General features: G+C 31.6%; 1 protein-coding gene, 1 long non-coding RNA gene and 1 pseudogene across 2 annotated transcripts; all 3 read right to left on the bottom strand.

Moving 5' to 3' along the window:
* Positions 1-929: 929 nt before the first annotated feature.
* LOC114078032 lies at positions 930-4,781 on the bottom strand (annotated as a pseudogene).
* A 1,924-nt stretch (positions 4,782-6,705) lies between these two features.
* On the bottom strand, positions 6,706-8,952 carry LOC114078076. Its single transcript, XR_003579593.1, has 2 exons — positions 8,815-8,952; positions 6,706-8,020 (listed from the first exon to the last, which is right to left on the bottom strand). It is a non-coding gene; the product is annotated as an uncharacterized LOC114078076 (long non-coding RNA).
* Positions 8,953-12,992: 4,040 nt separating this feature from the next.
* Positions 12,993-18,767, bottom strand: LOC107024384 (OTU domain-containing protein DDB_G0284757-like). The gene is made up of 10 exons (XM_015225359.2): positions 18,557-18,767; positions 18,137-18,333; positions 17,479-17,552; positions 16,616-16,670; positions 16,425-16,499; positions 15,848-15,921; positions 15,722-15,770; positions 14,292-14,376; positions 13,295-13,351; positions 12,993-13,217 (listed from the first exon to the last, which is right to left on the bottom strand). The coding sequence occupies exons 2-10, from the start codon at positions 18,317-18,319 to the stop codon at positions 13,171-13,173; spliced, it is 699 nt and encodes a 232-aa protein (XP_015080845.1). The 5' UTR covers positions 18,320-18,333; positions 18,557-18,767; the 3' UTR covers positions 12,993-13,170.
* Positions 18,768-20,667: the final 1,900 nt, after the last annotated feature.

The following is a 20,667-nucleotide window of genomic DNA, read 5'->3' as shown; positions in this document are numbered from 1 at the left end:
ATTTATATGTCGTTAAATGTTAATTTTTTTTTAGTATATACTTCCTCCGGTTTCACAAATGAACTAATTTGACTTGACACGGAGTTTAAGAGTATAAAGAAAATTTTGTAGTTTATGGTCTTAAATTAAAGTTAGATTATATGTATAAAATTGCCCTTTCATCTTGTGGCCTTAAACATGCCACGTGAAAAACTAATTTTAAAATATTATCAAAAAAAAAAAGTCATTTTTTTCAAAACAGAGAAATAAAAAAAAGGTCATTCCTTTTTAAACAGACGAGACAATCGATATTAACCCTCTTCAACTTCTTTATGTATTTATGCCTTCATATATTGAACTCATTGTGTACACGATCCACGTGAGACAATAAACTCTACATAGGTAACCTAATTACTACTACTATTTCTATATATAGTAACACCAAAAAGTTAAAAACTCCCTTCGTCTGATATTATTTGTCATGACTTCCATTTTTAGAGTCAAATTATAAAAATTTTGACTAACATTTTAAAATATATCTTTTCAAGCATATTAATATGCAAAATATTATAATTTTATTGTACTTTTCATATAGTTTTAGTATATCTAATTTTTCTATTTAAATATCGAATTAATGTGATCTAATTTACCGTTGAAAATTAATCAAATTGACTTTCGATAAGCGCAACATCACAAACAATTCCGAACGGAGGGAGTAACAAACTGAATATGTTATCGACAGAATTACTACTGACTTACATCAATTATCGACAGAAACTGCTTCTACTTTAACTAGCGAATCGAATAATCTGCATTTGCACCGCAGAAGAAACATGATGTTACACTATAATAGCTACTGAACTAGTAATAGCACATAAATGCAACGGAGAGAAAGGGCGCAAGGGTTGTTGCACCAGCAAATACCCTTTCTAGTAATATAACAATAAAAATACATAGGACACTATTTTATAGACAAATGTGATCATCACTAGTTCAGCTGCATGCCACCAGCATGTACTCAAAACAATTTACAAATAAGAATGCCACAGATTATAAACAATTAGGGGGAGGTAATTGAGTAACTGTCAATGAACACAAACATCTACTTATTACAGTTTTCATCCTTATAAATTCTCATTCTGGCAAATGAACCCTATTCTCTTACGAGCCATCAATGTTTACTTAAGGTAAACATGTCCTTTTACCTCGGGGAAACGGCTAAGTCCAATAGTTGCCAAAAGTCTTGATAAACCAATTGTACATTCTATTCCTCCCTTCCAGTCTTTATCGCAGTTATAATCAAAAGAGCATAAAAATAAGGTAAGATTGAAGAAGGAAAAAGTTGAGAAGAAAATGCCAGCACTTTTTCTTTCAGCAATGAACAAGGAAAAGCTGAAAAAATAAAGTGAAGATGAAGAGAAAAAGAAACAGGGAAAGGAAGGTGCGGGAAATAAGAGAAGAGAACATAGAAGATAGATGAGGAATACGAACTGTAGGCATTAAAACGACGCCTAATATTATATGCATACCCTTGCTTCCAGGCTCCAGCCTTCTATTTCTGGATTAGAACACCATGTGTCTGGAAAAGAGCAGCTATATGACCACCCTGAGAATTACGGATGTACAACGATATTTGCTATCTTAGAAACTCAACTAGCAGCTCACAGGTTCAAGATTTGTTTGTCTACTACATCTACCATGAGCATCAACTCCAGTAACAGGCATGGATCGTTGAGCAAAATTGAACAACAGCTTCCTTAGTTGCTCATTTGTGTGTGGCAGACTCGCATGTAGAAGCTCCACATGCATTTCTCTACTTACGGCTCTTGCAGCCTCTAGACCAATCACCTCAGTGTTTGATGTAGTCTCTGCAAGTATAGATTGCATTATGCTTTCATACTTATATTAGACAATACTTGGTAAGTAGACCAAAGAAGGCATCAAAAGATGCCTGCCAAAGGGCAGGATAAAGCATGCTCAAGCACAGATGAGTTGCCCTTTCAAGAAGAGACTTTAGAATAACAGAGGCTCCATCTGCAGCAGGGCTTCCAAGCAGGTGGAGAGGAGACTGTTCTGACGAACAAACAATAGCAGCTAGACAAGCACCGAGAGAATTGAGGTCCATACCTGATGCATCCAACGACTGTTTTTGCAATATTAGTAATGGCTCAGTTGGAAGGCCACCAAACAAGACTCTCAAGTGTCAGAAAATTACCATGCAAACAACTTTGGCAAGCTCACTTCCAGGAATAAGATGCCTAATATACCTTGAGATGAGCTTTTGGCCTTTAGGAAGTGATACCAATCATAAAAATACAGTGTCATCTTGAAGGGTAAGCCCTACTGAACTGCCACTTTTGCCAAGAGGGTCAACAAGTTGAAGCGAGGCTGCCATACCTACTAACAGGATCTGCCGTTTCCGCCTGAGCTGAGCACCACCATCCTGGGGATGATTAAACTGAAGGAGCCGGTCATTGTCATCAACCTCAAGGAGAAGATAGAAACCATCTTCTATAGTAATTCTAGCAGCAAGTGTCGGTTCCTGTTCCAAAGGTTTCTCAGATACCTTCTGCTCACCACTTCCATCGTTGGAAAAAAGAACCGGTAGATCAAATTCAAGAAGAACACGAGGCCTACGAACAAAAGAAAATGAAATCCGCCCCTGAGTATCAACGTGGAGATGATGCACTTTAGTGATATTGCGCGACTGTGATGATTGCTCCTTATTTGGACAGAACTGACGCATTGATCTTGTCTCAGCTGCTTTCTTTGTTAACTGAGCCTGGTGATAATAATTATCCACATAAGGATCATTTCCATGTGTTGCAGAATGCTGCATTTTCATAATGCTTTGTATTTCATCACCAGTCATGTACTTAGATCTGAACTGTGTTTTCTGGTTACCACTATCAGTAGCTTGTTTAGAAGAATGTGCACTCTGTTTACCTTTGTGTGATGACTTAGATCTTGGATTTTTGTAATCCGCCCATCCATACTTGCTAAGATGGGACGGGGAAGGGAAGGAGTTAAATAATTTGAGATTGACGTGTTAAAAAATGACCTGAAGTCGGCTGAACTGCAAGATGCAATCTCTGCTGAAGCTGGGAGACAAAATCTGAGGAGATAATAAATCGTTTAGATGAGGAAAATGATGTGGTAAGATACTGTCTATGAGACTAGAATGGTCTCCATGTAAGAGTCATGCATGGCTGGTCCAACGATTTTGCAGCCGGTTATTAAGTGAAAGGCCACTAGTGTTCAACTGTGACACTTTTCCACCATAATGGAGCCCATGAGGCAAGTCTGGCAAATGCATATTAGATTTTGACGAAGTAGAGCGATTAGCAGTGAAATAGGGAAACTTAGGTCCAGCAGCAAGAGATAAGTTTTGCGGATGCAAATGGCTGCAAAACTATTGGTTCATCGGCACTGGCATTGATGAGCCTTTTCTTTAACGGATGACATAAACAAGCCTTTAACAGATGACATAAATGAGTCTTTTCTGAAAGTACGATGACATATTTGAATTTTTCTCTTTCTTTTTGTTCATTCTAATTTTCTAGGAATGCTTAAATGCTCATATTTTTGTTCTCGTAAAAGTAAACATGCTTATAATTAATGCAAAGTAAAATTTATTTGACATGTTTGCTAACCACATTCACTACTTTGAAAAATGTTTGGGCGTATCTTAGAGTGAGGCATATCAAAAATACTTTGATACATAAATTAATATGTAAATTTATAAGGCATAAAGTTCGAGCATAAAAACGTAAGTCACACGATAAAAATAGACGCAACACACACATACTCTTATACTTTGTATTGGCTACTTCTTCTTTATTAAAATATATAAACCAAAATTAGTGCAAAAATTAATTGATAAAGGCCAGTAAATGTGAAGATGAATAATGATTTCAATTTAAAGATCATTTTGACTATGTGTTATTAGTTGTTATATTTCTCAAATAATAATTATAATACATTTCCTATTATTAGTTATTAATATTTATTGTAATATTTTTTTAATTATTGATTATTTATTAAAATTTATTTGTATAATCATTGAAATTAAACTTATTTTCTTAATAATAAAATTATAAAATTGAATATACATGAGATATGCGCCCTATAGATCTATGAGACTTACATCTAGTATCTCGAGACAGGAGCAACTCTATGCTTTGGAATTTAAAGTCTTTGCCTTAGGCCCCCAAATTTTTTTCAAGATTAGATTATGTGTTAAAAATTTTATAGATAAATTGATTATTTATGATAAAAAGTATAATTTTTAACAAATAAGTATTTTATCCACTTTAACATTTTTTGTACTTTGTTAAAAATAAGAATTAATAGTGAAAATGTTGGGAAAAGTAAATTACAAATTCTTTTTTATTTATTATTTGTAAATTTTAGTTTCAAGCATCACTAGAGTATAAGCTTATTAAAATGAGGTATAGCTAGTCATCAACTTCTTGAGTCAAATTTTATGACTTTTACTCTTATCTTTATTCAATATTTATCAATTTATTACTTATAGCATTATGTTAACAATACATATAATAATTGTCTCACTTAAAAGATTTTTTTCAATGTTGAGTTGATAAAATCTTACCTAAAACTAGTAACTGAAAAAACAATATAAAGTACAAATAGTTTCCATCTAAATAGTGTGAAAAAAAATAAATTTTGAATAAATACGTATATAAAGTGTATTTTTATATTAAATCGCGAATTAAAATTTCACTTTACGCCCCCGATTACATTGAGCCGGCGCTCCTATCTTGAGATTTATACATCGCCATGTGTTACATAAAAAGTCTCGCCTCACCCCCTCTTTTAAAACACTGACCACATTCTTTAAACCATTTGGTAACCAAACTTGACTAGTTTAAATTGACTTGGTCTTCCCATTCTTGGACGGTAGAATAGTCTTTTTCAACTAATATAAATTAGATGTGGCTCAGGCTAGAATATCACAAACAAAAGATAGATTATATCATAATGGTGATATTGACTCTTTATAATTTGACTAATTCAAATACGTTTAGATTGAATGAGTAAATTTCATCAATCAACCAACAATAATATATAAACTATATAAGCCCCTTTGAAAACAAGTGAATACATTGAATTTAATAATAAATATACCATCTATTAAAGAGCAGTATTCGAATTCTCAACCAACAGTAGTATAAACATTTTTTTGCATGTACATAGGTCGTTTAGTAACAAAGATTTGAATATTAAATGACGTCGCCAGACTTTTTGAAAATTACTTTTCAATTGTCTTTAACAAAAATAATTAAAATTGACAGTGTCAATCAATTTTTTTATTTTCCAAACTTTAATACCTGAAATCCATTTAACAATTCACAAAATATTCATACGATAAAATTATTTTTGTTCCAAGAAAATAAACAAAGGCTACTTAAATTTAGAAAATTTGAGTACACACCCCCTTTATTATTTTGGTTTGATATTTTTGGTGTATGATAGTATTGGTTTTGGGATCGATCCGATAATGGGATAAAATACTTTCTATAAAAAAATAATTTTTCTTTTTTGTCTATTCGATCTCGATATTTATATTGGAGCTCCAATCAATCAAATTCTGAATTTAAAATGCACAGTGCAGTACCCATAATTTTTTTCATATCCAGAGTTCGAACTTGAGATCTATAATTACAGGTGGAGCAGTTCCGTCCATAACTTTTTTCATACCCAAATGCTCGAAATCGAAATCTATGATTAATGGTGAAACAATCTCATTACTATATTGCAATCGATAAAACGCTTGTATTTTTAAGATACTAATTTGAGATTTATAATTTAAAAATATATATCACAATTTTTAAAGGATCCTCTTTTATTTAATAATCTCCACTACTTACATGTAATAATAACAATCTATAAGTGGAATAAGAATATGCTTTCCAAAAAATTCTACGTTGATCCAACATGAGTGGAATAAATAAAAATATACATGCTGAAATGGAGTTGATGTTTAACAGAGTCCGAAACTCAAACGGTAGAAAATATTAACAAAAATTCCAAAAGGGTATATAAAATTTTATATACCCTTTTGGAATTTTTGTTAATATTTTCTACCGTTTGAGTTTCGGACTCATGTTTAACACGTAGGCAAACAAAAGTATGAATATGACATTCCCAATTCAAGTAACTTTTTTTTTTTATTATTATTATTATAATTGAGTATCATTCTGTTTGATATTATCACTAAAAATTATGTTAAAACTTGATATTTTTTAATAGATTTTTTTTAAAAAAAACAGTTTTTTTAGAAAAGTGTTTTTCCAAAAAAAGAAAAAAATTTATGGTTGGTAAATTCATTTGAAAATGCTTTTGATAAATAATTCATGTTAGACTTATTTTTGTTAAAAAATATTGTTGAGAGTCAAATTATTAAAAAGTGCCAGTATCAATATGCTTTTAATATTAAAGTTATTTGATAGAGAAAATTTATTTTAAACATCTAATACAGAAATTTTAATTGCATTTTAATTTAATTAATTAAAAAATATATATAAATATATATATTCAAGTTTCATCAATATTATACATAGATAAATATTGTTGAAAAAGTCAAAAAGAGAAAATCTTTTTGTTGCTTGTTACGATTCTTTTGGATTCAATCTCAGCAATTATCTCTTTTTTATTATTATACTAGATAGCTCAATATTCTTTTTCTTTTATATCCAAGCGATAGGGAGACATAAATCTTACCTTTTATTGAGAGATCAATAAATGAAGCACAATACTATTGTACATACGTTCATATTATTAGTTGTACATAAATCATAAATATCAAACTTAAGTAGTAGCACATTTCCTTGGTGGTGGAGAGATGCAACTGATGTCGTTATAGTTTGTCCTTTCCTTCTAATCTTGACTATTATATCTGTTTATACCACTGCAACAAAGGAACAAGGGCACACAGATAATCCTACCAATCCAATGAAGCATGCTAACGTATCCGAAGAAACACCACGAAATACAGCAGAGGTAAGAAACACTGATCCTTCTGATAGTAATAATATATAATAATGTCACAAGCCTAAAATGTTCATCTATGAATCTCATGTATACAAATTTCGATAGGTAGTCTCGATGGAAGTTTAGGCCTTCAAGTTCCTTATTCAATTTTCATCATCCTCCATTGAAGTCATGTCTTCAAAGAGTTGAAGTCGGAGTGATACTTTGTTGCTTGTGGCAGTCATAACCATAATGAAGAAATAGATGAAAAATGCCATTCACAGATTTCAGATGATAAAAATGTCTTCTTGGCATTTAATCATAAACACAATGATTATGAACAATTTGGGACTAACAAAGGGAATACATAAGTTTACTTGAAAACATAATATAAAGTGCACTCAAATTGCCTAGTGAAGAGGAAGAGGGAATTAATATCCTAGAAATCTAGGAATGTGTTACTTTACATGTGCAATCACATCTTCTTTTCAAAAGTTACCAAGCACCAGTCTATATTAATCCTACAGTACTGACTCAAAAATAGTATTAGCTGAAAAACAGAGTTGAATCCAAATATAAAGGGGGTTATATTGTTTTACGATAACAAGTACCAAATATCAAATGCATTTCTTTAAAAATTTCAATTACTCATACTGAATGTGCCTCGCTAAAATGTTGAGACCTCCATCTTCTGTATCAATCATGTATGTGCAGACTGCATTTTTACATGCAAAATCGAATGTTTGTTTAAACAGTGGTGATGCATTTGTGAGATGCTACAGAACTTTTCGATAAAAAAAATCAAACATTGGTATCTAACATCTACATATGCAAAAAATGAATTTAACATTCAATAATTATTAAACACGCAAACAATTTACTCCGTTATTATCATCATTGACAACAACTTCATCAACGATTTCATTTACTCTTCAAAATTGAACTGTATATATAAGATCACTACATCCGAGAACATATGAGAATAAGATTTGCAAAATATTACCTTGCCCAAAATTGAGACTTCACCGTAGGATGAGCATTTTTATGCCTGAAAAATTCAGTTTCCCATAATTAGTCAAATTAAGGGGAGGGAATGAAAAAAAAAAACTACAGACATGCAATATATGAAGGCAATGACTCATCAATTAGAAATTGCGAGAATTAAAAACAGTAGAAAACATCTAGGATGTGACTTTTTGGATACAGAGCGATTGAGAATCTCGAGTCACTGCTTATATTCAAGAGGCCTATCTCTAGTTGGAACTCTTAGTAATTTTGTTTTGTCAAATCTTGTCTTTTCTCCTCTATACTATATGTTTTCTAAATGGCAAAATAATAGTATCAACAACATATAACAACAGTAAAGCCAAGTTATAAGCTTGAAATAGGCATTTTCAAGCGAGTAATCGCCAATGCGAGCAAATAAGCAATAGGCATTTCACAACTAAATTAAATAGGTCATACATACATTTTATCAAACAGGTAGTACACATTTCATAGCATCTCTGAAAGAAGGATATCTTAAATCAAATAACTCATTTCGGCATAAAGATTTGTTATACTTTCCACTATGCATGGGTATATAATTTGTATCAACATGGTTGCTTGAAACGCAATTTATGCTTCTTTAATAGTATGAACACAATAGTGAATGAGATTGAAATAGCGAGGAATGATTGGAAAATTTCTAGGGAAAATGGAAAAATCATTGGACAGTGATTTAACTTCAACATTCAAGTACTCTAAGTTCAAAGTTCAAACTTCCATCAGTCATAGAACTAAATCTAAGATCAAAGCTTATAAATTTATTCAGCAAATGTAGAAATTGGAGAATTAACTCACCATAGTTGAAAAGCAAAGAGAAAGGAAATCTGATAAAGATGACTTCTATCACCGACCGAGCATCTGAAAAATTCTTATTTCTCTCTCGGTCGGTGATATGAACAAAAATAAAAATAAATATAAAATTCTTAAATGAAAATTAACCAAATTTATGAAATATATTAATTAATTAGTAAGAGATACATTGATAAATATATATATGTAAGAGATATTTTAATCTTAAAAGATATTGTTTAGTAGAAAAACTGCATTTGCTTCCCTTTAAAAATAGTTTAAAGGATTTGTCAAACACTTACTTCTTCAAAGATGTGTTTTTCCTAATAGAAAAATAACGCCTCCCAACAACCATGCCGAACATGCTCTAAATGGAACGCTCTTTACAAAATTTGGCTACTCATGATGATTCAAGTAAAATTTATCTGCACCTGATGCATACACCAATTCAATATGTATAAATGTATGCCATGTGTTTGAGTTTATATTAGACATAATACATATATTGGATTCTAAACTTGATTTCAAATTTTAACTTTGACCTCTAACTCTCATAATGCACAAACAGACACTTTAACTATCTAACTTTTAAATAAATAAACACATGAGTCCTACATGGCACAATACACGTAGGACACCACGTAGGACAAAAAATGACATGTAGGACATGTGTGTCTATTTGTTCAACTTTGTACAAGTTTAAGTGTCTATTTGTGCAAAACCAAAGTTGAAGGGCATAAATGTGATTCGAAACCAAGTTAAATGACACATTTATATTATATGTCATTTTACTTAAGGGAAAATACATAAATTGCCTCTTGAACTTGTCTCGAAAAGTCAGTGACACGCTTAAACTATCATGACGATCTATTACACACCTTTACTATTTAAAAGTAAATTAATTTACCCCTATAACTGACATGACAAAAAAAATAAAAAATAAACTAAAAAGATGCATATCAGATATAAAAATTAAAGTAATAAAAAATAAAAAATAAAAAATTTTCCTTCCACACCCCTCATATCTCTTCTTCACACCCCCATTAATTATCATCTTAATCTTTATAATCCACCCATTAAAAATTTAAAAATATCAAAATTGTTACTTGTTGAATAAATGAAATAGAAAGAGCACTTTATAAGGCTCCACTGGGCTAAAAGTTTGCAAGGTCATATTTCAATAGTATAGGTTTATTGAATATTTTTACCGACCATATTTTGTATACTATATTCTCATACAAGAAAAAAAAAACTAAACTAATTTATAATCCTTAAGCATTTAAAGAACCTGACACATGCCTAAACTTGTATTGTTCTTTGGAATTATGACCAATTAAAAAAATCTACATATCTTCCTTAACAACACGATCATAGATTGAACAATAGTTTTTTCAGTAGGGAAGAATATAGAAAGCAAGCACTGCAATATGATTCAATAAGACTTTCAAAACAAAGAATAAAGAATTGATAGTGAAGGTGGCTGGCCATGATTTTTCGATAAGACGAGAGATGAAGTGGGTGAGATTTATTGATTAAAATGTATAATTATTAGAGATTTTTAATAATTAATTAGGTATTAATTAATGTAAAAATATAGTTAACAAAAGTAAAGTTAATTAATAAATAAAAAAATATTTAAAAATATAAAAAATTATAATTTCTGACATGACGCCGACATGGCAGCATATATAATGAACCACCTACGATGAGAGTGGTGTTTCAGGGTGGTATTAAATTCATTTTTAGGTAGAAAAGGTGTGTAATAGGTCGTGATGATAGTTTAAGTGTGTAACTGACTTTTCAGAACAAGTTCAAGGGACAATCTATGTGTTTTCCCTTTTACTTAACTTTAACTAACTAACATGTGTTTTATTTCATTAAATCATGTATTTGATGATTCTCAGCATCTTGACCATAAGGCTACTAAAGCAATCGCTTAGGATCCCAATTTTTTCTGGGCCCCTCATTTTCTCTCAATATATATATATATATATATATATATATATAGTTAAAAAATTCATGTTTTGATAAATTTGAAAATAATTTTTTGTATAGAAAATATAATTAAGAAATTGAATATTGTTTAGTTGATTGTATTGTATTTTCTAGATTCTGATGTGACTAGTTAATTGTAGCATCTTTTCTAGTTTATATTTTAACGATTATCATGAACCAACAATAGTGTATTCTTATACATACTTTTCTTTATTCTCCTTTCACTATTTTTTATTCTTTCATTATTGAATATTCTGAAGTCTCTCAAATGATCAAATATTCTACATTATGTGATATATGTTGTTGTGCGTTTCTAAAAAGATCAAATTTATTTTTTTTGTGTCTTATTCAAATTTCAAGCACTAAAACTAATCAATACTATTTTAATATTATTTATCAGCTTATCAAATTCATCGCTACACTATTTGATATCATAATATTTTTAAAATCTTGAGTCATGTTTTATTATTCCAACTTCTTCTTTTTGGAACCCTAAAATAACTCGCAGCCGCTACAAAGTACTCTGCCACAGACTCTATCATTCGGGTAGCACTGTGTGTTGACTGGTGAGTACTTTGTGTGCACTGGATAAATCCCTGCAATAGCTTGCAAACCACACAAGAAATGTAAATCGCGCATCGCACTAGACAAGCTCTATGCGACATACTCGACTCAGAAAGCTTAGGATAACACTAGTATATTATAATTCCAATTTATATTTAACAACTAAAAAAACAGGGGCTCTTTGTAATGTTTGGCTTTAACAAACTTGTTGAGACGACCTTGATGATTTCAAACACAGATTGTCAAGGCGGAGCCATAATGCACTCGAATTTGATAAAATTTAATAATTTTGCTCCATATCTTTATATTAGTTTAAAAAATCTATATAATATGTATAAATAGTTGAAAAAATTTATCTAGACAAACATCCCTATCATATCTATTGAATTTCATAATATTAGTCAATTTTTGATAGAACAGAATATCCTTAATCGTCCAAAGATACTCTCTCTTATATAAAATGAATCTCTCGCTTTTTCTCCCCTTCTCTCTCTCTTTCCTCTTTATGTTACGAAATTGATATCAGATTGTCATTGAAGGGCCGCTATTTAAGACATAATTACACATGTGTCTATGCTTATATTTTCGTTTTCCTTATTTTTCTAAGTATGTATCTATGCATAGATACACTAAATAGATCACAAATTTGATATGAGATAAATCTATTTATGCACATATACACTCAATATAGTACAAGTATATTGAATATATCAGTGTCCTTTCAAACCAATCTATAACTATGCATAGATACACTAGATACATCAATACATCTTAATGTTGGATACATACAGAATATACCGAATGAAATTGATATACATAAGTACATTGGTTACACCAATGCAAAAGGTACATTCGCTAGATATAGTGTAACCAGAAGCAAGATACACTATAATGTAAAGACAAATATTAATTATTGAAACTATCAATACATTGAGTAATTAACACATATATTAGTGTACTTTATAAAAGTTACTTTATTTCAAATTTAATTTTTAAGTAAATTGTAAGCTCAAACATATAGCTCGAAGATGATAAAACTAAAAGAAGAAAATAACTTACCACATTTGATTTGGTTATTTCTAATAGCAAGATTTATTTATACTTCTAAACTCTGAAGTTAAACCCTTCTTAGCTTTTGTCATTATTTTATATTTACCTGGTTGATAGAAAAGAGAATAAATTCTGTATGAATTGAATAAATAGAGTAGCTATAGTTCTGTAATCTATACAAATGTTATACTCCTCGTGATGACATTTTCCACATTATCATATCATTAATAATTAAAAAAAAAACATAGGAGATTTGCAAATTATAAAACATGAGAGATATATGTACGATAATAAGGAGATGCGAGAGATTGCATAAAGTAGAAATGAGGAAAATTAGACGTAAATCGATAAAATATTTGAGAGAGACAATTAAATAGGACATGACAAAAATGACATATATATACTATAATTTCGAAAGCACCGCTCATCATCAAGTATATACAAAACATTTCTACCTCTATTATTGTAATGGGGTCGAAATCCGATTTTGACGTTCCAACTTATTAAAAGGTGACATGTGACATTCAGAGTTTAGCGGCCCTCAGATCGGGCATGCCTTGAATCGTACCCCGGGAGATCCAAAAGAATACTTTTTTAATTTATCTCGAAATCGGGTAAAATTAAATCGTAAATGTCTTCCTTCTACAAACTGAGCAGTATAAACAATATTATACATAGGATTTTGTTATGTGCATGCCATGCTCTGTAGAGTTATTAATTTACAGTATGCAGTATTTTTGCTGGTGAATGGGCTTAGAAAAAAAGCCAATGCTTCTTTCTGGGAACTCTAACTGGAGCTTCTGAAAGAAAAAACCAAATATGTTGTCAGTATAGCTGACCAAAAATTCTCAACTACCGAAAACAATAATGCACTTACCTCCAATTTCGTATAACGAATTGTAGTGAACTTCACTCCAGAAACTCAGCCACAGTTCTGAAAATCGAGAACAACAAGTCAAGAGTTCTGTACTTTCAGGGATTAAACATGTTGACGGCCTATACACATTGATAAATTGCTAGATCAAGACAACAATCTTCATCAGCACAACACGATATATCTACTAACTAGTGATTTGGAATTTGTTTACTTATGAAGACAGGATTACTTTTTTTATGACCATGGTATCCAGGTTAGATTGTGGGCACCTCGACTAGTTTCTTGGGGTACCTGCTACCTCCCACTAGCATAGATATAAGCAACTCTATCCACCAAGACTTGGATAGATGAGGAAAAAGTTACCTGACTGATTTCAAAAATAAAAAGTCACCTAGTGTTTTTGTCTTCGTATATCTGAACATCTAAGCCACACCGTTGGGTGGGTTAATCTTATCAGGTTTAACTTGGTCTTTCCTAAGAAAACCGTGAACCTATGTGTTTGTCTATATAAATAGAGTCAGTAGGACTTAATAAAAAAAATGATTCAATATCTTGGGGAAACATTCAGCATATCATCAAAACAAGAACAATAAAACAGGAGCGACCCACTGATGTTACTTTTTTCAGCATACGATCAAGTTTACAGTTCATAACAAATAAAACTTAATCAGTGCCTGGCATTATCAAATTGTGTCTCGTGTGATCCTCGACTTCTGGAAGTTGCTCTAATTTAGTACTTAACAGTTGCTTAGTAACATTTCACTTTGGGATGATACTTGTCCCAAGCAAAAACAACAAGTACTATTTTATTTAAATTCTGAATTTTATATCACAACTCATGATCTGAGTATTGTTTAGTAATTTTCAGGTCTCTTTTTTGTATTTTTGAGTTTTAATATTTATGCAGGAAATTTAAGAATTAATAATCATAAATGAAATAATTGTCACAAGTACTGATTGGACCATGATCATTAGGTAATAGAAAGGATGTACATACCCCTAGAAGGTTGTATGTCCTTGGGAAGGATATCAATGTAGCCATTATCCCGGAAAGAGGTGACCAAACATATTTTTACCCCAAACTGCAAATAAAATCCAAAAAATTACATAGAATTAGAAGTCAGCAACATCAATCACCTAACAACAGGAAAAAAAAGAGAGAAAGAAATGCAGATAAAAACGTATGCATGAGAGGCTTATCAACTTGCTTTCATGCTTTTAAGTTGCTTTCATGTCTGATGCTATATTGAACTTCAATCAGTAACAGTGGAACTAATTTATTTGAATTCTTCCCCTTCACCAGTAAGAAAAAAGAGGCAGAAGATATTGTTTCTTTAACGGCGCCGTTTCTTTAAACAGTTTCTCTTCTTCATATTTTTCGCTAAAATTAACAAGTACTAAATCTCGTCTTCTTTAGTTTCAGTGACACAATAACATGATAAATGAGCCAGAATTGCTGGTTTTGTACTCATTTTCTGATTTCCATAAAACTGGTGTTGCCTTTTGGGACAAATACGGCTTTAATTCTTGAAGTAAATAAAACACAAGGGGATTCCAATCCAGACTCACTCTGTGATACAGATCATCTTTCAAAGACCTATTTGATGTCTTAAACAATTGTACTTCTAAAGTCTTATGTAAATTGACAAGATGTGACGAGCCAAATTAAACTCTTCCCCACTTCTGCTCTAAAACCTACAGTTACTTTTCAGTAACATACATGCACAACACAGGTATACCACATAAAAACTAGATCAGGTTAAGCAAATGAGATGGTGCCCGTTTTGCAAGGAAGTAAGAGGTACTACTAGAAACGTTCATGTTAAGATGATCAGGTTATTTGCTGTGACAGTTTCGGTCAAGAATAAAACTCCACAACTCATAGTCAAAGAGTTCCAAGTAGACCTCCTTAATTCACTAGTTTTTTCTCTTAACAAAAAGAACTTCCATGAAAGCCAAATGATAAAAGGCAACAGCTCAACCATGGTGAAGCTTTCAGAATTGCACTGCACTCATAACTTTTGATGCTACCATATTATATACCAACATCAACTGAAAATTTCACTTCCTAAAATCTTTCAACTTTTCCACTATTTATATTATGCAATGAGAGGATGCTACTAACAAGGTTACTTCATTGCTTTTTCTTATTTAACAAGTTCAAGTTTGGAATGCATCAATTTTTCTGTCCAGGGCTCCAGGCAATACATCTTTACTAACAGGATAATTTGTTGGCTTTATCTTGTAAGCAATGTTCCAAATCACAATGAATCATAATATTGCAGAAGTACATCCTCATTTTTCTTCTGTGCTACCTCAACAGTGCCATTGAATCTTAGTTCAAATGCTGCATTAAATATTCATAAGGATACCACATATATGCCTCCAATGCTTGTTAAGACACAAAAAGAGAAACTTGCAACTTACTCTATCAGCAGCTGCTTGTAGAGTGACATGATCTCCCCATTCTCCCGACCTGGTTAGAATGAGAATATGTTGGTTACGTATTGAGATTTCTTGCTATAAGCACAGAAAATTGACCAGACAGCTTACCTCTTCATCTTCTTCAAGTACCTTTTGTATTTCATGGGTACATAACCTTCATATAACTTTCTAAACTGCTTTAGCTGAAATGAATTGCCAACTAGGATAAGAAACATGTAGGACAAAAACTAGATATAGAGATCGCGTCAAACTCAAGCAAGTAATTGTATTAATGTTTACTAGATCCAGAAATTAGGTCAAGCAATTGAGCTGATGAGTCTCAGATAAAAACCGAGAAAATATTTCTTTGTTATTATGCACAAGTCACCCAGGAGCAGCAAAATGAGAGTTTCACCAGAAATGTCACACTCTGAACTTATGATATAACAATAGTTGTTCTTAGCCTTCTCTTTTCCCAAAAGTATAAAAAAGTCAATCCTTTTTCTTGGCCTACTTTAGTTAACAGTCTGTAAGTCCTCGGGCAAATTATCCAATCGATAGTTGTTTGGATTTAATAGTACCAGGTACAGTAAGTGGCAATCTTAGATGCACACAATCCTCAAACATAAGCATTATGTAATTTTCAATTCTTCGCATATCCTGTTTCTGATGATGAGCAGAAAATATTTAAAACGTGCAACTATACCTGTTTAACGACCTCCTTCCTTACATGCTTGTGATACTCTGGATTATGATACAACTGATCTGAAAGGGCTCGAAACTACAATAAGCCAAATAAGACAGTCACAAACCAGGTTCAAATTGCCTGTGAATTAATAAGTAGCATGTGGGTCTGAAGTGCAACGAAAGCTTGTCGACCAGTCAAAAGAGACCAACCTGGCAATTCCCATCCCCTTCTATTTGCATTTCAAAGAGACCATATGTCGCCAACCTGAATCGAAGATAAACATAGGATCAGAGTTGTCAAAAGGGAAAACTGTAGAAAAATTTCAACAAGTTGTCACCTTTTAAGTGCAAAGTGCAATTAAAGTGTGGGTTCAGCTATGTTTAAAGGTTCTAATGAAGGGACATAGTGTGTATATATATGTGTGTGTATATATATATATATATGTTACACATAGAGACTCACATGTCTGTAAAGTGAAAAAGAACTTATGAGCACAAAAAGTAATAATCTGGATAAATACTTGAAATAGTATAATTCCGTGAAATATATGACGTAAAAAATCATGTCAATCAAGTTCAGAAACTAACATAGAGTGATTTTGATAGAAAGATACAGTTTTAAGCTTTTAGTGACTAGTTTTCTTATAGATATTTCTAATTTTTATTTTTATTTTGATAGGAAAGCACAAAAAAGGCTCCATCCTAGCTCTGGTTTTACAGTTTTTTTAATCTTGTTACCAACTGCCTATTTCATTCATCTTTCCAGAAAGACCTTACAGATGAGTGGATGGAATTGTAATGTGAACCAACTCCCTTATCTACCATGAAAGATAGTTGCAGCTATCTTTGTTACAAAGAACACGGGTTTACAATAGAAATAAAATAAGAAGAATTTGATCACAAGACAATTATTGTTAGAGCAGGACATTAAGTAATCCAGTAATTTATATCAATATAGAGGAAATAAAATAGGCTCAAGGATCAAAACTGATATATGTTGGATTCACAAAAGTAAGTCAGCCAAAGGCCTCAAGCTGAACAATTGTGGCATGATCAGTATAATGATAAATAACCTGCTGGAGAGTCTTCCGTGGTCTAGCGTGGCATCATTTGGGTCAGGTATCTCCCCAATTACCCGTGGAGTGTGCTGCCAGGAAAGTAAGACTGTAAATAGAATGCAGAGATAGTACAGCGCAGGTTTCCATGGGATAAAGCTCATGAAGTAGTATACTGCAATGCAAACTAAGGACACATACACATAATTCATTCAAATATACATTTGCTAGAGTTTGCAGAAAATAAGACACAAATGTAAAATTTATATGCTTGTTCATAAAAAAGTCAAAAATTTCCCTGGATTTGATATATTTTATAGATCATAGCAGACACTAGACGTTATCAGGGACAAATGTATAGCTAAAATATGGGGCAGGTGAACCCGTGGTCTATCCATAAAACTAGGTATTTTATGTACGTATTTTCTAAAATTGATATAATATTATCTGCCGTCACCCATGATACAAGAAGGCTAAATGGTACACTTGGTCGGATTTAAGGATCAATTTCCACTTAATAAATCTTTACCTTCTGCCCAAGTTCTAAAAATCTTAGATTCGTATTTGGAAATTAAACAAATCTCTACATAAACCCCAGTGAGTCCATGATCATCAAATCATAAAACCTCATTGAAATTACTTCCTTCCTCATACTAAAACAAAAATACAATCATACCGGTATCGAATCTAAATGAGAAAGTCTCTTTCCAAGCTTGCCACCATACTTTCTAGCATTTTCCTCTTCTTCAGCTAAAATAGTAGCAATGGCATGATCATCCTCAGTACCCTGCTGTGAATTGCTATTCAAGCTAGATGCAGAACTGGAACTTGCTCTTGAATTCCCATAGTATTCATTCATATTATATCAAACAACTTCAAACAAACAGAAAAAAAATTCATATCAATAAACATCATCCAACCAAATAAACCCTCAAAAAAAAGAATCTTTAAAAGTTTGTAAGGTTCGAATCAGATGATTGTCAGCATATATACGCAAAATAAAACACCCCCATTACTTTAGTCAAAATACCCATATAAAAATTCAAGAAAAGAACATTAAAAGATCCAAAATCAAGAAAAAGAAAAAGAGAGATACCTGTAAATGGAAGATAGCGAAAAAGGGTTTGGAGAAAAACAAAAAGTAGTTGGTTAAAATAAAAAAAGATTAAACGTCATATATTTGTGTTGAAGAGATTGAATGTTTGGGTAAACCAACAGCCAAAGGGAAACGGAAGCGTGTGCGGGCTTAGCTATGGAAGCTTCTTTCTTATATCTAACTCTGACTTTTACTTGCACAAACCCGGCTACTAACTACAATTTTTTCTTTTTTTTTGGGGTTTAAAAAAGAATTATCTACATGTGTTATACAGACCTGAAATAGTTATATAAAAAGATTGAATGTATCCGGAATAAAACTGAAAAATCAAAGAAAGTTAGTCATATACAAATACAAATTATTGTATACAAAATCTAAATCAAATAAAGAATTGTTAGTTGAAATTATTTAAACATGATGAACTATACAAATTAAACGTGATTAATTATATAAACTTAAAATATTAGTCACGAGTGATAATTATTGTAAATTGTAGCTATGATATCTAATTAAGTAGTATAAGTTTGTTTTTTGGCTATATCCGACGTAATTTTGGATAATAATTAAAAATTATTTCGAATAAATCTTTATGTGTCAAATCATCTATGATTTGATATATCGTCTTAATTAACTAAATGTTTGGTCACATTTTTATCTTATTGTGAAATTTGAAAATTAAATTTTCATTTTTAAAGTGAAAAAATAGATATTTAAAAATTAAAGTTATGACTGGCCATAAATATAATTGTGTTACAAAATCTAAGCTCAGTACAATATAAATGAAAGAGAAGAAGACATAAAATGTAGATAGAGGAAAGAACTAATGATCTTATCACCTTGGAAGCACCTATACATGAATTCAATTAATTGTTGGATAAATCTAATGGATAATCCACATAATACAATGGATTTATAACACTTCCCCTTGAATATCCATAGATAATGTGCCTCGTTAAAACCTTACAAGGAAAAATCTTGTGGGAAAAAATTCTAGTGAAGGAAAAAGAGTACACATATCTTTTGATACACACTATTTGTTGCCTCATTAAAAACCTTGCCAAGAAAACTCAGTGGGACAAAACCTCGGATAATGAAAAAAGAGTGCAACGCGTATTATACTCCCCCGATAAAAGATCACTTTATTTCTTGCGATGATGTCTCTAATCTTGTACATCATCTTCTCAAATATTGATATTGACAATGTCTTTGTGATCAAATCACATTCACGAAGATGTTGCATCGTTGAACTCATCCTGATATATCATTTTCTGTTTTGATGAATATGACGAGACTTTGAGCTTAGTCGAATACATTATTGAATATCATTCTAGTCGTCATGACCTCGTTGTTGCAAGTAAATTGCACATCAAACTAGTTCACAGCAATAATCATCTTGTGGACAATTTCATTTGCAGTTGATTATCTATATACATTGTGGTTGGTAAATTCTTTTTCAAAGAAGAATATGATGTGTCATTGATTTCAACCGGATGCACTCTCGACTTGCTTCATGGAAGACTTTTATTTCTGCATGGTTTGAAGAAGAGATCACCTACATTTGCTTCATTGATAGCCAAGATATTATTGTGTCTCTACATGCAAACAATAGTGTGTTTGAGATTGAACTTTATGCGAATCATATAAATATTCTGCATATGCGTAACCAATCAATTATGTCTTAGATTCCTCGGAATAAAATAAACTCATAACTATGGTCCTTCGAGGATATTCAAGTATGTGCTCAACACCATTTCAATGTCCTTTTGTTGGGGAGGAACTGAATCTTGCCAGTAAATTTACTGCAAAACAAATGTCTGATCGAATATTGTTAGTAACATGCACTAGTGCCTTGATTGCACTAAGATATGAAGTTTCATCACCAAGAAGCTCTTCATACTTATTTTGAGATCAAACTGAATCATCATTTATGTCAAGCGATCTCATAATCATTAGGGTACTCAATGGATGTGATTTATCCATGTAAAAATCACATCAAAACTTTTCTGTGTATTTTGATTGATGGACAAATATTTCATTCGTCAAATTCTCAATCTTAGGCTTGTCTTTCCAGAATCTTTTCATTTTAAATCCCCTTCTCAAATACTCAATAG

This window comes from Solanum pennellii, chromosome 7, assembly GCF_001406875.1.
Source record: "Solanum pennellii chromosome 7, SPENNV200".
NCBI lineage: Eukaryota > Viridiplantae > Streptophyta > Magnoliopsida > Solanales > Solanaceae > Solanum > Solanum pennellii.
The sequence above is the reverse complement of the archived record's forward strand: the minus strand, read 5'-3'. Positions and strand labels throughout refer to the sequence as shown.

Coding starts and splice junctions, on each gene's coding strand:
- LOC107024384 (XM_015225359.2), bottom strand. CDS start 18,319: ATGAATGAATACTATGGGAATTCAAGAGCAAGTTCCAGTTCTGCATCT. Junction 16,671..17,478: donor CACGGAAGACTCTCCAGCAG/GTTATTTATCAT, acceptor TCTTCGATTCAG/GTTGGCGACATATGGTCTCT. Junction 13,352..14,291: donor GGACATACAACCTTCTAGGG/GTATGTACATCC, acceptor CTCGATTTTCAG/AACTGTGGCTGAGTTTCTGG.